The following is a 15,518-nucleotide window of genomic DNA, read 5'->3' as shown; positions in this document are numbered from 1 at the left end:
CAGGAGTGTTTGTGGGATGGGGTCACCGAGTCGTGACAGAAGAGCGTTGTCATGGAAACGTGTCGGCCACTGTGCTTACACTGTCGTAACCGTTCAGGCTTTCGGCCTTTCTGCTAAATATGCAACAGGCCCCATCTGAACAGCTCACTCACCCTGTCTGTCTGTGGCTCTGGGCAGATCCTCGGTGGGCAGCGCGCTCCCTCGGAGGCGCTGCTGCGCGTACATCACGATAGGAATGATCTGCATCTTCATCGGTGTGGGATTAACAGTAAGTATCTGTCACACCCACATCACAAACATGATGAGACGCGTCCCCGTTTCTTATTCTAATAGGCAGCCAAGGTTATCAAAGGTCACATGTAAGTCACATGAAGATCAGGGTTGATCTGACCACCTAGAAGGAATTATCACTCTCGATCCGTTAAAAACGCCTTTCACACGTGCGCTGGAGTCCAGGCTTTCTCAGGATTCCATGAGACGTGTGTGCACAGTAAAGGGATGGATTTGTGACGTGTATTCTTGTTGATTTGGGACCGTCGGGATCCATGTGTGTGTCTCTGTGACAATCACCTCACTTTACATGACATATAAATACTGAGAAGCTTTCCAGATTAAGTTTGCTATCATTGCTAGTTACTACATTGTTTTGTTGATATTGTTTATAATTTGGGATGAAAAATAAAACAGTAAAAATAAAAAATTCACCATAAAGGACTTAAAACAGTGAAGAGCAGCAGAGGTATTTACTAGTCAAGATGTCAATTTTAGGAATAGATAAATATATTTTAATACTACAGATAAAACATTGCTTGCTTAACTGAAACATGATCCTCGTTAATGAATGTGTGAACAAAGCTGTTCCTGACCCTGACCCTGACCCTGACCCTGACCCTGACCCTGACCCTGACAGGTTGGTACTCGGGGATTCGCGAGTCGCTACAACGCCACCTATGTGTCGTGGGCCGTCGCCTACCTGCTGGGCCTCATCTGCCTGATCCGGGCCTGCTACTGGGGCGCCATCAAAGTCAGCTACCCGGAGAACAGCTTCGCCTAGAGCAGCGCAGCTGGAGGAACCGACCACTGTCCCAGAATTCTTTTTTTTTTTGTTTGTTTTTTTGCGTCATTTTCAGGCCTGTCGTGTCTCGGAACATCTGCGCGTCTGGAGAGAAGAAGAAGAAGAAGAATGTTGCCTCGCTGCGAAATCAGCTGCACCTGGTCCACAGCGGCTCAGATCCTGACCTGATTCTGCGAACAGACGGATCAGAGCGTCGTAGCGAACGCCCAAATTGGCTGAAATGGAAAATAAGGAAACGGGTCAGTTTTTGCGGGCGGTTTGAGCGTCTTGGTTGCTGCCCAGTTTATTCACCCCCCACCAGACCAAAACCAGACAAATCTGTAGGAACCGTTGGTCCATTGCTACAATTATGCAATTGGATGTGTTTTGCTGCTAGTTCAACTCCAGCTACCGACACCATGCTGTGCGCGTCAGTTATACTTCCTGTACTGTTGTATTTGAACTCCTGAAAATATCATTTTATAAAGAATAAACCCTCCTCACATACCCATGTGTGCCGGCCTTGCTGCCCAGCGTTAGCCAGGAGGAATCGGCTCAACGAGCTTTTCGAATCACTCGGTTCAGCCCTTTTACGGACGTTGCTTGGAACCCTTCTCTCACAATCCTCCTGTCATATCTTACTGTGGTTTCGCCGGTTTCTCATTAGTGGATAATGAAGGTTCACGTCTGCATGATGACCGAGGAGGCGCTCGTTGAGCTGGAACTTGAAGCCTTCATCTTCGTCCTCTTGGCTCATGTCAGCTGCTCCCCGACCTCCTGTGGACTTTGTACTCGTTAGCATATTGCTATAGACTCTCTTAACACACTGATCAGTGGGCAAAGTCGCTAATTCTAACCTTTGTTTTGAATGTGATGTCAATGATGATAATGAAAATGTTGAAAAAAAAATTGTACATAGATAAAAAAAAAAAATGCATATTTGAAAGCCAGTAGTGAGACACAGGAGGAGCAAAGATGGTTTGTGGGTATTTTTAAAATGATAATTTATCAATAAAATGCAAATGAACTGCCTACATTATTCAGTTTGCTTTTGGGTTGTGATGTTGGACAAAAGGGTCCAAAGTCTCATCACTCGTGTAGGTGAAGACGATGAATGAAAGAGCTTTTATTGCCAAATAAATAAAACATTTTCAAATATATACGTGCTGCATCTTCAACCTCGTTTTTAAAAATAGGTTAGGGTTAGTAGTCTTTCAGAGTGGCGAATCTTTCCTCTAATCTTAGAAAAGATCACCAAAGAAGTCTGTTGCGACTGTTGAGATTGTGTTTCATATTTGGCTTTGTTGTCCAGCTCAAGATAAACAGAAATCAACCAGATTCATCTTTTGACATGTTGTCTTTGTGCTATTAACAATAGCTCAATTTACAAATCATTATGACTCATGTTACAGATAATTTGTTCCATCCGAAATGACTTTTATCTTCTGTATCACCAGATGACCACGAGGGGGCGACAGTGAGCTGTAGGCCGCGTCTGAGCGCACACACTCGGTTTGGGGGGAAATTACACTCAAAATGACAGAAAATATACACAAACTAAAAAAACAGCTGAACAAATATCGTCAAGACACTGTTGATTCTGTGTTCTAACATAATTTCCACCAGACAACACGACAATAAAAGCTAAGCACACTGTACGCAACAATAAAATATTTATTTATGTCAACATGTCAGGAGAATTTGATCTTCCTTTGATACATTAAATACAGAAACAACAGAGTAATGTTTTAATGAGCTCCCCAGGGCTGCTACAGGTGGTACGTCTACATCTCTCCTACACACACGTGCGGCACGCTTCAGCTCTCGTGAGCTGCCGATGATTTCACATCAAACGCAGATGATGTCACATCATCAGAGGGGACCTTGTCTGACGAGGTCACTGTTTTGTTTTTTTCTTTTTATGGCGTCAGAAAGTCTCAAAAAGAAACACGCACGCACGCACAGGCTAAAGAAACACGCACGCACGCACAGGCTAAAGAAACACGCACGCACGCACAGGCTATTTCAGCTACCACCTTACTATGAAGGAACATGGAGGTTGTAACTTCGATACTAATCACCATGACTTCACAAGTGTTGTTGCCTTTATGTTTGTGTGAGGGCTTGCTGAGGTGTCGCCAGGTGGCTGTTGGCTCTCTGCGGCCATCAGTGATGACCGGCGAAGGGAGCTGGCCCACTCTCAGTTATTGTTGAGGACCCACCATGAGGCTGCGGAGGAAACACAGATGCTCAGATGCTTTACTTGTGAGCAGCTGTGAGCAGCTTTCACGGGAGCTTGAGAATGACAAATCTTTTAAAGGGTATAAAAGAAGAAACCAGATGGTTTGTGTTCTCACCTGGAACCAGCATGGTGGTGATGATCTCAGGGGTCTCCAGGAAGTCCACGTTCCCCCTCTGGAAGGTCTTACTGTAGTTGGTCTGCAGGTGGCTGTGCACGAGTTAGATTTAAAGGTTATTTCTCTCTGAAAACCAGCAAAAACTTGTCATGAAGTAATGTTTCACGAGACTCTCAGCGGGGGATCTTCTAGGATGCATTAAAGCATCTAAGAAATAAACTTCACAAAGAAAATGAATTAGTGAGTGAGTGTGAGCGAGCAGATGTGATACCAAAAACAATCTGTTAATTAATGATCGGATGGATTATTATTCCCCTCTATGCTCTCAGATGTGCTACTTAAACTCTTTGTCCCGCTGAGTTCGAGCTGAGCTGAGAAGATCTGGGCCAAGAAGACGTACTTCTTCCAAACGTTGTTGTGCTCCCAGAATTCGTAGAGGATGAAGCGTGATTCATTCGCCAGCCGCTGCACCGAGATGCTGCCAAAACACAGAAACAAATACAGAGAGACGGAGGGACAAGTCATGCACTCTGTAATTAGACAACATGGCCCCTGGCACTGCCTCATGCCCTAAAAACTGAGGTTTTAAAAACAATTTGAACTTAAAAATAATCAACGAACACTAACTCGACTCCCCTGAAGCTAGACTTTTATCGTTATGGCATCCTCAGGGCTGCGGGAGAAAGAAATATACAAATAAGGATGCAAAACCGAGACTAATTAACTAAAGACACCCCCGTTTGAAGCCCCGACGTGAAAGATTCAGTGGCATCAAGGCGCAAGAATACAGGCTGCAGTCGGAATTTTAAGGCATCTTTAGAGTAAAACCCTCAGTAGTCCTCTGGTTTAAGTATAACACAAACATAATTATACTAAATAGCTCCCTATCATACGCTTTAAATAGGATAGAATAAAGACACGGCAGCAATAATCGGCTGAGTCTGCAGTTTTCCTGGCTAATCTGCCTCAAACAGAGTAACACGACACAGCAGCAACCACGAACTGACTGTAGGCATCCAGTCTGGGCGCAGGCGCAGTCCATGTACTGTCTGAGGGCCGCCCGGAACTCCTCCAGCTCCTCGTCCAGCACGGCGAGCTGCCGCTGGACGATCAGGATGTGCTGCGGAGGCAGATACGAAGTCGTGATTAGCTGAGGCTTCCAGAACCCTCAGCTGGTCCACAGATACCAACACGGAGGCCGTTCTGGTGATGACCGGGAGGGGGAAACGCAGCAGTTCAAAGAGTCTCTGCGAATGAATATCAGCGTTGATTGGGATTAAGAATTAAGATGTGGGAGGATAAAAGTGTCTGGGTGTTTGCTGACAATAAACGAACGAGATCCAACAAGAGAAATTCCGCCCATCACTTCCTGCGGCTGATGGGGAATTGTCGACGGAGGCGGCAGGCTGATGGGAACAGGGAGTGAATGTTCAACATGTTAGCCTGAGGACCGCCTGTCTTAGGGTGTGTGTGTGTGTGTGTGTGTGTGTGTGTGTGTGACAGAGAGAGAGACGCCTCAGGACTCAGTGGCTAATTTAAGAGTCCCACCATCACACACGCACGCAGGCGCGCGCGCGCAGGATGTCGCCATCGCAGCAGATCAGTTATCCCAACAACACGTTGGTTCTCAGTGACACATCAATTACATCTTGATCCATTCACGCGGCAGCCGGCACGTTTGCAATATTCAGCTGCTCGGGACGCCAAGATGCTAATTCAACGCCTCCCTGTTTCCTGCCGCACCTGTAAAGAGACTCAGTGATGAATCAGCTCTGTCCCGAGCCGCTCCCTTCACCTGTACATCCAGATTCTGATTGATCTTAAAGGAGTTAAAGTTCCTCACGCCTACTTAAGCAGCCTCGGGCAGAAGGAGACGTGTTGCTCAGAGCTCCTCCAGAGGAGTGTTAGAGATGAAAGAGAATATTTAAACAGTTGTTATTTAAAATAATGATGGTGCTGGAGAATGATTGCATGGACAGGTGGAATTCATACATTGTAAAATCAGAGAGAAGGTTATAGGTATTAAATATTGCTACTTTTAAGCCTCTGCACTGAGAGCAGTGCTGTTGAGCCTTTGACCAGATTGGTGAGATTCTAATCAAAAGGCTGAAACCGTAAAAAGAAACACAATAAATCCCTTTAACGATGGAGGATTTTCTGAGCACAGTATAAAAAAGAAATTACAATATCAATACTTCAAGTCAAGCAGGGACCCTTGAGAACAGAAGCAATTCCAGCCAAAGACGGCGCACCAGAGACGCTGTCAAGTTCTGGAGCCACTGTTACTATGACAACTGTTGAGTGCTCTTTAGCAGAGCTCCCTTTCAGGGTGGCTCCGCCATGTTGGAACAGAGTGACACAGAATGGTCACCTAAGCACAGACGATAATTACACCCAAAGAGCTCCAAAGTCAATGTGGACTGACCGATTTGCTCTCCAAGACCTCCTCTTCCACAGGCTCCAGCCGGATCTCCTGCAGGACGACAGCAGAACAACACTCAGCTCATCTGCTACAGCCCAGGAGAACCTGGAAGAACCTTCCCGGTAATCTGAGGAGGCTTCGGGGCTTCTAACTATGGATAAATAACTTAAAAAAAAATATGTATTTGCTGGCCTGCAATTATCAGGGAGATGCCAGATTTTTCTTTTTGCCAGTTGTACATATATAAAACAATAAGGATGTGCTAAAATCCAGACTTTTAAAATCTAAATTGAGGGTGTTAACAGTCATGACTTTTCCAACTTAATAATAAAGTCAAAGAAAGCAGCATCCCATGGTTTAAATAGGTTTAAAACAACCTTTAGCCTGAGTGAAAAACCTTCAATATGCAGTTGTTAAGAATTAAATAATAGGAATAAAAAATATAACAGAAAGATGATTAAACATGTTTCAGGGTCACAGGTGAACTTTATCCTCAGTGGAAACATAATTAGATTTTATTTTACAAGATGGATAAGATGTATCTAAAGATGTATCTAAATGTAAAATGTGTGTTCTAACCACAAGTGCAGGTTTATTTTTTGCACCCAAAAGACTGTGTGTGTGCGTGTGTCTAAATTTATGTGCATATTTGCAAGTGTAATTATGTGGGAGGGCATCGTTGGGTTGTTGTTGTTTGCTGATTTGTGTGTAACATGAACAGACCCTGTAAAGAGCAGCTGAGAACGTGACGGAGGAAGACAGGGAGGATGGGAGGAAAACGAAAAGGTCAAGAGGAAGGTCGCCACCTTTTGCTCCAGACGATCGATAAGCTTCTGCAGCCTGTTGACCTGTGTCATCCACTGGCTGTCTTCCTCATAAACTCCTGCCGCAGACGCACACAGACAAAAGGTTTTTACTGTAAAGATCAAATAGGACGACGGGATGAACAGGTGCTGCGGACGCCCGTTTGTGTGCTTTGACCCCTTTAATAAAACGCATCACAAAGCCTTTAAAAAGAATCCTTTGCTTTGAAAAGGCTCTGCAGTCGGCTCTCAAATCTCCTAGCAACTGCAGCCGCTGGTGTAATTGAAGCTTAATGGAGAATCAACTGTGTGGCAACAACAGGTAAATATATGCAACAGTCAGCGAGCGATCCGGACAGACCGAGCGATGTTTAGGGTAGAGGTCAGCGTGGGGTACCTGCATTGACCAGACTGAGGAGAGGGTTGTTGGGCGAGAGGCTGCTGTTCCTCTGCAGCCTCCGGTTGGAGCGGCGACCCGACCACTGGATGGACAACACGTCTGGTTTGACGGGGCCCTGTCTGCAGCAAGAATTTGATCCCTTTTAAAAACAGCCCATTTTTAAAACACCTCCATCAACATATCAACTCAAAACAAATAAACATCACATGTTCAGGTGAACAGTCAGATTTTTCATAATCATTCTCCCCACTGTTTCAGGTCCCCTTTACACGAGTGAAACCTGCTGGAAACAGCATCGTTCCCCTGTTTTTGTTTCCAAATGTAACAAAAAGTTGGAAAATGGTGTAATTGCCATGCCGGGCCACTAATCGGCGCTGTCGCGTTGTGATGCAACAAAATGAGCGCACCTATTTCTACTTGTGGCACCTGAAAACGAGATGTAAACGGATACAAAGCTGTAGTGCGCGTGTGCAAGTACCTCCCATAAATCCCATCTCGACAACCAAATATGATAGAAGTTTATTAAAACAGCTCATGTAAACAGGACTGGCAATAAAGCCTGGGACGCCCCCTAGTGGTAGACCACAACAAATAAAACCAAGCCCTAAATCTTGAAAATTGACTCACTGCAAACATCTGTTTTTCGTGTTTCCCACCTTCGATGCCAATGACACACAAATATATAACAAAAATAGATAAACAAATAAATAAGCAAACCCAAATTCACACACTTCCTGGCGTTATGTCCACGTTACACGTGGAACGACTTCTAAGCTGATCCAGGGAACGGTTTGGCTCAAGCAGAAGACGCGGAGAAACACGGGCGACTTACAAAGAGTGAAAATCAGAAACAGCGTGATGTGGCGGTAATTTTGGTGCAGACAATTACGCTGATTGATTTTCTTCCTCCTCCGCAAAACAAGCAGGGCCGACGTGCCGACGGGCGGCAGATGTCGCTTCATCTAGTAACCTTGAATCGCTCGCCCTCATCTTCGGATACAGCCTTTAAAAAAATGCAACAGTAACGTGCTCGTGAGTCCACTTCCCCCAATAATCTGGCGAGGCCTTGGGGTGTTTGGTGAGCGTGTGCAGGTGGATCCACGTGCATGTTCAGGCGTGCGTGAGCAAGAGGGATGGAAATATGAGAAGGCTATCATCCGAATTTTCCACCCACAAACGGAAGATTTACTGGATATTAAGGGTTGGTTTCAAATGCAGGACCAGGCCCAAACGACTGATGGCGTCCACACCTGAGAAGACGAGCCTCGGTCTGTCCAGGGACTCACACTGTCCTCGGCTACATGCCGCTTCTCATTGCCTGAGCCATCTGAGACCAGTTACGGTCTCGTTGTTTGCAACATCCCGGAGAAAAAAGGAAGAGGAGATTAGGAGCCACAGTCAAGAGAGGGACAGATAATCCCGAACATGCTTTGCAAATTTATTGCACTTCAAGGAAGGACCATGAATTATGAAAGGATTTATTGGTTTTGAGGGTGAGATCAGCCAAAGAGCCTTTCGGAATGCATTTTCAAGTGCGTATCGTGAATACAAGGTCGGGCTTCGAGGCGTTCTGAGCATCTTTGATGCTCGCTCGGCCTCTCCACACGTGTGAAAAATGGTGGAAGAATCCTGTTTCAGCCCCTCAGAGAGTCAGTAAGATGTTTGGAAGAACAGAGCGGCTGCATCTGGATACATGGGGGAATTTTTCTGAGTGTGAGGAGAAGAAGAAGCTGTGGGAGCGAGGGACGGCGGAATGACATGAGAGGGAGACGGAGAGAAAGACACTTTTAAGGAGACGAGGAGCAGAGCGTCTGAGATGCTGGGGGGGGGGTGGAGCACTCTGAGGTTATGCGTGCATCACTGTCACAAAGAAAACACGGAGCAGAGAGCAGGAAGCCTTTTGGAATCCTGTTCAAAAATGAACATTTTTGAACAGAGAGGTTTTAAAAATGCTGCACGGGGCCCCAGTGTGGGCGCCCGAACAGTGGTTGGGGTTAAAAATCTAATAGGAGAGAGAAGCTCAAGGTGCAAAATATATTTTTTATATATAAAATATGCCTCCTTTAAATGATTAACCTAATTAATAATTAGTATTAATAGCTGGAGTGGTCGTTATAAAGTTCTCAGGGATTCAAAAAAGGACTGAAATTTATTTACGGTGGTAATTTAGATTGTAACGTGTGCTGCCTCATGCTAACACGTGTGTGAGACACAGCTGGTGTGGAGAACAGTCCAGATGTGTTCAAAATGAAAAACATCACTGAAAAATGCCAGATATGCTGTTTTAAAAGTTGCCTTCCATATATGTTAGACCTGCGGTGCCTGACCAGGGTGCTAGAGCTCCTCCCACCACCACCACCACCACCCCCCCGTAGGGGGAGAGTGGTGGGAAAAGGATGGATGGATGATGTCTTGGTGTTATTTAAGTCTAAAATGTGGGATGTCGTTTAAATAGACTGGCTGTGAGAACTTAATGATAGGTTCCGGAGAATTCCACTTACCCTCGCATGTTTTAATGACTAATATTGTGTGTGTGTGTGTGTGTGTGCGCGCGTGTGCGTGTGTGTGTGTGTGTGTGTGTGTGTGTGTTGAAAGAGGACTCGTACGTACTTCTCCTGCCGCGTTTGCTCGGCTGTGGTTTCCATGGCGCATTCGAGTGAGCTCTGAAGCGAATGAAGTTGATTAGTTGTCTCTTTTAGAAGGAAGCGGGTCACAAATTGCTCCAGGTGGGTGGACTCTTGATAATCCTGTCAATTATAACAGATAAGAGAAGAAGAAGGAGGAGGAGGAGGAGGGTTAGTGTGGGCGGAACAATGAAGAGAAGGATCACGGAGGATGGCGGCGACATGTTTGTCCAGAGTCCCCCCTTAATTAACAGACGCTGACAAGCTCATTTGACAAACATCGGCTGCACTTGTTGTTTCTCATCTTTCTTTTAAAGGAAGAGAAGAGGATGCTTGGAAGCTGCAGTTGTTTCACCCAGAACTCAAGTAAACAACACTAAAAGTGATGCTGTTGAAAAAATGAGTTAATTAAACCACAACACAGGAACTTTAATATCCGCCCGGTGTGTAAAAGGGCAACTGTGAGATATAACAACAATAACCTTGATCATAGCAGGAGTTTTTTAAACCTTCCCTCCCGTTTGGATGAGCAGATTTGCCTCTTCCTGTGTGCAATAAAAATGTTTCCCTCCGCCACAACAATATCACACTAAACGTCTTTTCTGGTGCAACTCATATTGTAAATATTTGTTTTCTGCAGGCTTGTGTGCTCGTCAGGAGGGCCGAGAGGAAAATAAATCAATCCGACTGATGTTTACTGAAGGTCTAATTTGCTTTTCCGGAGCCGGAGCGAGACGTCGGAGCGGCGCTTTGGAACTAATGAAATCACCCAGGGTGGAGGGAGCGGCTCTGTGTTCACACACCTGCTCACTTCACTCTTACAACTGCTGGAATAATAAGATGAATATGAGCGGAAACCTTGGCGAGGATGACGCCAGAAGGGCGGAGGCGTGTACAATTAAAAATCACACACACACACACACACACACACTTTCAGTTTCAGTGAGAGTCAGCCAGATAAAGGTCAATCCCCAGTCTAGCAGGAGTATAGATTACCTCCTGTGATTGAGACCTTTGTGTGCGTTTATGAAACTGAAGCCTCATTTTTTTTTCTTTACATTTTCATCTGTGCGTCAGCGCACGGTTGGAGTTTGCATTAATGCTGCAGTTGATTCTCGGGCCCGTTGCCACGGTCCAAAGTCCATCGTTTTCCAGAGTATTCTTCCCAATTCCCGATGAATAATCAACATCAACCAAGGAATACTGAGCTTCACCAGTAGATCTGAACGAGACGCTCCAGTTTGAGATCTCTACACTACATATATTTTCTATTTTTAAGTGTTTTTCCATCATCCAACCAGGCTTTTTCCTAAATGTTTACACTTAAATTGAGACCTGTTGCTCCTGAATTTGCCGTCTTCCAGCTCACTCACAAACCTACAGGGATGTTTTTCATGCACTGTTTGCTCGTGTGTTCACACACATGCGCGTTAACAAGCTTCCTATGGCACCAAGGAAAGATGTAGATGTGCAGCCAGGAACCACCCACTCCAACACCTAAAGAGCAGAGAGACCAAATCCAATGGCAGCCGCCTTATTTGTTGGATTGTAACTAAATCCAGGGTCGTTTAATTGTAGACATGTGCTCACGTACTGGTAACCATGGTATGGATCATGGATCATCCACGTGTTCTGGAACCTACTGACCTCTTTCTGTTCTGTCACTTTCACAACTGCTTCATGGAGAACAGAAATGTAACTTTTGTTTATCTCCTCCTCAGAAAGGAAGGAAGAATTTGACTCTTCAAAAAAAAAAAAATCCCATTTTACACCTTTGATTATTTCTATATCCATAAACTGCACCGGTCCCGAATCTGTAAATACCTTTGCTTCAGTTTTTAGGTGTTGATTGGATTTCACGTTACGTCTCTCCTGCTGAAACACGACCGTTGTTTGACTCCCACGCCGCTTCTGCAGGAGCCACAATGAGACATTTCTGCTCGAGTGCAGATCTGGGGGGGATTTGAGCTTCATGGCATGCATCACATTTGTCACATTAGGTGCTACAAAGGCAGAAAAGCTCTCAGCTCTCCGTCAGATCAAGAGGGTTTGAACATTTTCTTTAAAAAAGCAAAGATGATCAAAAGCTGTTTGATCATGCTGGCATTACAGACAATTTCACGTCTCTGGTGGCTTCATATCTGAAAAGAATCATAGCATGAATTATTCTGGAGCTTTGTTAGCAGCATGAATGAGCTTGACCTTTAGTGTCAAAGGGAAATTTGACTAATTGGGATTCTGAGGAAGGCAGCTGGGCACCGTGCTCATTGGCTTGGGACCTGCAGCTGAACATTGGGACGCTCGGCGGGCAAATCACACACTCCTGAGCGTTACCGCTGCGCCACTACAGGAAACAATCGCATGATGCCGACCGGAGGAAGCGGAGCCGCTCTTGCTCGTGCTGCACGGCCGAGATGAGCGGGAACGTCCAGCGTCAGACTTCAAATGTGTTCTAACCAGGCACAGACACGATGTTTCCTGATAATACGGCCTCTTTCTTGTTGATCTGCACAGCTGTGATATTGGCTTTTTAACTCCTAACGCACTTATATTAAAAAAAATAATAATTCTAGAGCCTCTCCCAGCAGATACAGAGTGTGAGGAAGAAATACAGGTGAGGAGTCACCAGCTGCTATCACACACACACACACACACACACACATACTTGTCTTTATCAACCTGTGAGGGCACAATTCCCCACATTATTTGTGAGGGCAACCTTTTCCACTGATGTTACAATAGTGCAAAATACAAAAGTTTCACAAGATGGGAGTATAGAGCCAGACTGTGACTTCAAATGTGAGAAAACACAACGTTAAAAAAACTAAACAATTCCTGACCAACTTGCGAGGACCATCCTTTGTTACTAGGTAGATTTCGGATAGATTTCGGAAGTGTGTATCCTCACTGTTTCTACTCAATTAAATATCAAGAAATTTTAATAATGCAAGTGTGGATTTTTTGGTTTTCATATGAAGATTCATATTTAGTTGTTAGCATTATACATCATGTAATTCTTGTGTTGGTATTAATTACTTCTTGAATATTTATTAATAAAATTATATTTTTATTAATTATAATAATTTAAATTATAACATTGTTCTGAACTTATAAATGTGGGTTTTTGGCATCAATATAATGTTTAATGTTACATTTGTGACTTCTTCAATTTTAAATCTGTTCCAGTAAAATACAAAAATGTATGTCCAATTTTATTGAACACACCTTTGCTGAGAGAAAGAGCTGGCCAGGTGCTTAATTGATTGAATGGGCACCTTCTAAGAAGTGTCAGAGTCTTAGTCTCTTATTTTATCATGTATATAAGAAAGTTTAAGAATATGTAGGAACAGTAAAATTATTTTATTCAACATATTTAACAATTCTAAACAACAACAACAGTTACATAATAAAACTTCAAAATCTCTTGTAAACAAAAAAAATCTATCTGCTAATTAAAAAAAAAGAGGGCAGAGAAAAAATTCTGCACGACCTTATTAATCAAAGTGAGCTTAATTCTTCCGTTTCTCAAATGCAATCTTCTTGTGAACATGGTACTTAACATCTTTCCATGTTCGTTGATGGAGAACTGGTTCTGCCTTAATTGCATCAACACACAATTGTTTCCTGGGAACTTTCTGTAAAATGATGTTGTTCCCTAACTGTCTCCAGACAGCTGCCTTTTCTTCTTCACTCCGAGGTCTCTGTTGAAACGGTTTTTGGATGTCTGTAGCTGCAACAGAAATTAAACTTTGTAGTTACTGTAAATCTAGTATATCATCTCATATATCAACTTAACAGCAGATACATTACGAATGTACATCCAAGTGTTTCACTTTTTTTCCTGATTTCTGTCTGTAGGATTAGACCTTCATTGCTCTCTTGTCCTCTCTCCTCTGATCCCCTCCTGTCTTGTCACCTCTTTCTCTCTTCCATGTTCTCCCTCTTTTCTCTCTCCCTCTATCTTCCCTCTCATATTCTACCATATCCTCTCTCCCACCATCTGATTTGTAGAGCTTGAATCATCCATTAACCCATCAATTCTGTAGTTTTTATATTTACTTATCTGCTGGTATCACTGGCTCCATAGTTACACCCCGACTTTTGACCCCAATGACTCTTTTTTAGATCTACGTATTTTGGTAACAAACATAACAGTTTTAACATATTTATTGCTCTCCTCATTGTCTTTTCCCTGTCCTGTTTGCCCTGTGTAAAAGTGAGTTTTTCCTGCCACTGTTGCTTGCTGGGGAGTCACCCAATGCTAATTCCAGTTAGCATTCTCTCGTTTACATTCGGTCAGATGAAACTGTGGAGTAACAAACTTAGTTCCTCTAAATCTCACTGGATTTGTCTTCTCTGTAGTTTTAATTTGCCAGCTGATGTTCAGCCCGGAATGATGGAGCAGCTCGGAAACATCTGCGGAGTTGGGAATACTGCTAGAACAGTTCCTGAAGCATTATCATTAGAGCAGGGATGGGCAAATCCAGTTCTCGAGGGCCGGTACAAGCCGGGTTTTGTGTCCTACCAGGCAGAAAGCATGAACTGGAACCCAAGATGAACGCTTCTCTACCTGTCAGATGGAAAACCTGGATTGAATCCAGCCCCCGAGGACTGGATTTACCCAAACCGTTAGAGTGAATGTTGTAGTATTTGTAGTTGGTGTTTCCGAGAGCATAAATGCTCGGAACAGAAAATAAAGACATTGCACACTGAGGTTCCTGCTGAGATGTGGCTGTTCGATGCCCCTGAGGTCCGCCGCCGCCTGTCTATCTCTTTGGTCTGTCGATGTCATCGATGGCGGCGAGGAGCTTCTGACGAGCCTTCTTGTTTATGTGGGAGCCCAGGCAAACGTTCACCAGGTTGGCTAGCTGCTTCATGGAGTACTCCTGAAGGACAGCAAAGGTCAGCTAACTTCTTGATGAACTGCTCCATGTCGTTCTCCGTGAGATAATAAGCCTTGATGTAGGTCTCCACGAACTCTTTGTCGGGGATGGGTCGCAGGTCCGTCAGCTTCTCCAGCTTCATGAGGAACTGCTGGAAGTCCAGCTGCATCAGCGCGCGGCCCTCGTTGCTGCACTTTTTCCACGTTAGCGTAGCTGCGGGACAGAGCGTGACTAAAGATTAGCATCTTTAGCTCCAGACATAGTTACACCCCGACTTTTGACCCCAATGACTCTTTTTTAGATCTACGTATTTTGGTAACAAACATAACAGTTTTAACATATTTATTGCTCTCCTCATTGTCTTTTCCCTGTCCTGTTTGCCCTGTGTAAAAGTGAGTTTTTCCTGCCACTGTTGCTTGCTGGGGAGTCTCAAATGCCTCAAGAAAATTTAGATAACAATGATGCCCACAAGACAAAGGAGAGCCAGAACAACTCTACCTGGCAATTTTGACGGTCCTGGAACAGAACTGCTGTCATTTAGACAGTTGTCTTCTTCTGCAATAAAGAGCAAGTATTTTAGATGAGAATTAACTACAAAAAACACAATTAGAATCTTACAGTACGGACATTAAAATAAAGTTTTGGTCATACCATTTGAATCTTTAGTCATCTTTTTGCCTTCTTTCCTTAGAAGCATGCTTTGTGATATAGAAATTAAAACATTATTAATTTTAAATTCGTCATGATTGAGTCCAAGGTAGTCTTCTATGTCAACTGGACTGGGTTTCTTCTCTTGAAGACGTTTCTCCTTCTATCCAGAAGGCTTCTTCAGTTCTGAAATCGCTGGGGAGAGAGCTTGAAAATATACAGCCCCTGTGGACCATCTGCATGCTAATGATCTGGATGGTCACCTGAGAGTCGTTAGCAGGGTCGTTGGTCGGGTCGTTCACCTAGTTTCTGTTGAGGTGTCTCCCC

General features: G+C 44.1%; 2 protein-coding genes across 3 annotated transcripts in view; one reads left to right on the top strand and one right to left on the bottom strand.

The window, feature by feature from the left end:
* Positions 1–2,086, top strand: part of pip4p2 (phosphatidylinositol-4,5-bisphosphate 4-phosphatase 2) — a 9,114-nt gene extending 7,028 nt beyond the window's left edge. For both annotated transcript variants that reach the window (XM_029845258.1, XM_003969302.3), the window contains 2 exons: positions 178–268; positions 911–2,086. In XM_029845258.1, the coding sequence (XP_029701118.1) occupies positions 178–268; positions 911–1,054 (235 nt within the window). In that variant the 3' untranslated portion in view covers positions 1,055–2,086. The remainder of the gene's footprint in view (positions 1–177; positions 269–910) is intronic.
* Positions 2,087–2,710: 624 nt separating this feature from the next.
* The window catches only part of LOC101068306 (N-terminal EF-hand calcium-binding protein 1), a 35,297-nt gene continuing 22,489 nt past the window's right edge, over positions 2,711–15,518 (bottom strand). Inside the window, exons 6-13 of the mRNA XM_003969303.2 lie at positions 9,647–9,783; positions 7,034–7,155; positions 6,640–6,716; positions 5,837–5,884; positions 4,419–4,531; positions 3,812–3,889; positions 3,412–3,503; positions 2,711–3,283 (exon numbers count right to left, since the gene is read on the bottom strand). Coding sequence (XP_003969352.2) covers positions 3,255–3,283; positions 3,412–3,503; positions 3,812–3,889; positions 4,419–4,531; positions 5,837–5,884; positions 6,640–6,716; positions 7,034–7,155; positions 9,647–9,783 — 696 coding nt within the window. The 3' untranslated portion in view covers positions 2,711–3,254. The remainder of the gene's footprint in view (positions 3,284–3,411; positions 3,504–3,811; positions 3,890–4,418; positions 4,532–5,836; positions 5,885–6,639; positions 6,717–7,033; positions 7,156–9,646; positions 9,784–15,518) is intronic.

The sequence above is a fragment of the Takifugu rubripes genome, chromosome 12, assembly GCF_901000725.2.
Source record: "Takifugu rubripes chromosome 12, fTakRub1.2, whole genome shotgun sequence".
NCBI classification, from domain to species: Eukaryota; Metazoa; Chordata; class Actinopteri; order Tetraodontiformes; family Tetraodontidae; genus Takifugu; species Takifugu rubripes.
The sequence above is the reverse complement of the archived record's forward strand: the minus strand, read 5'-3'. Positions and strand labels throughout refer to the sequence as shown.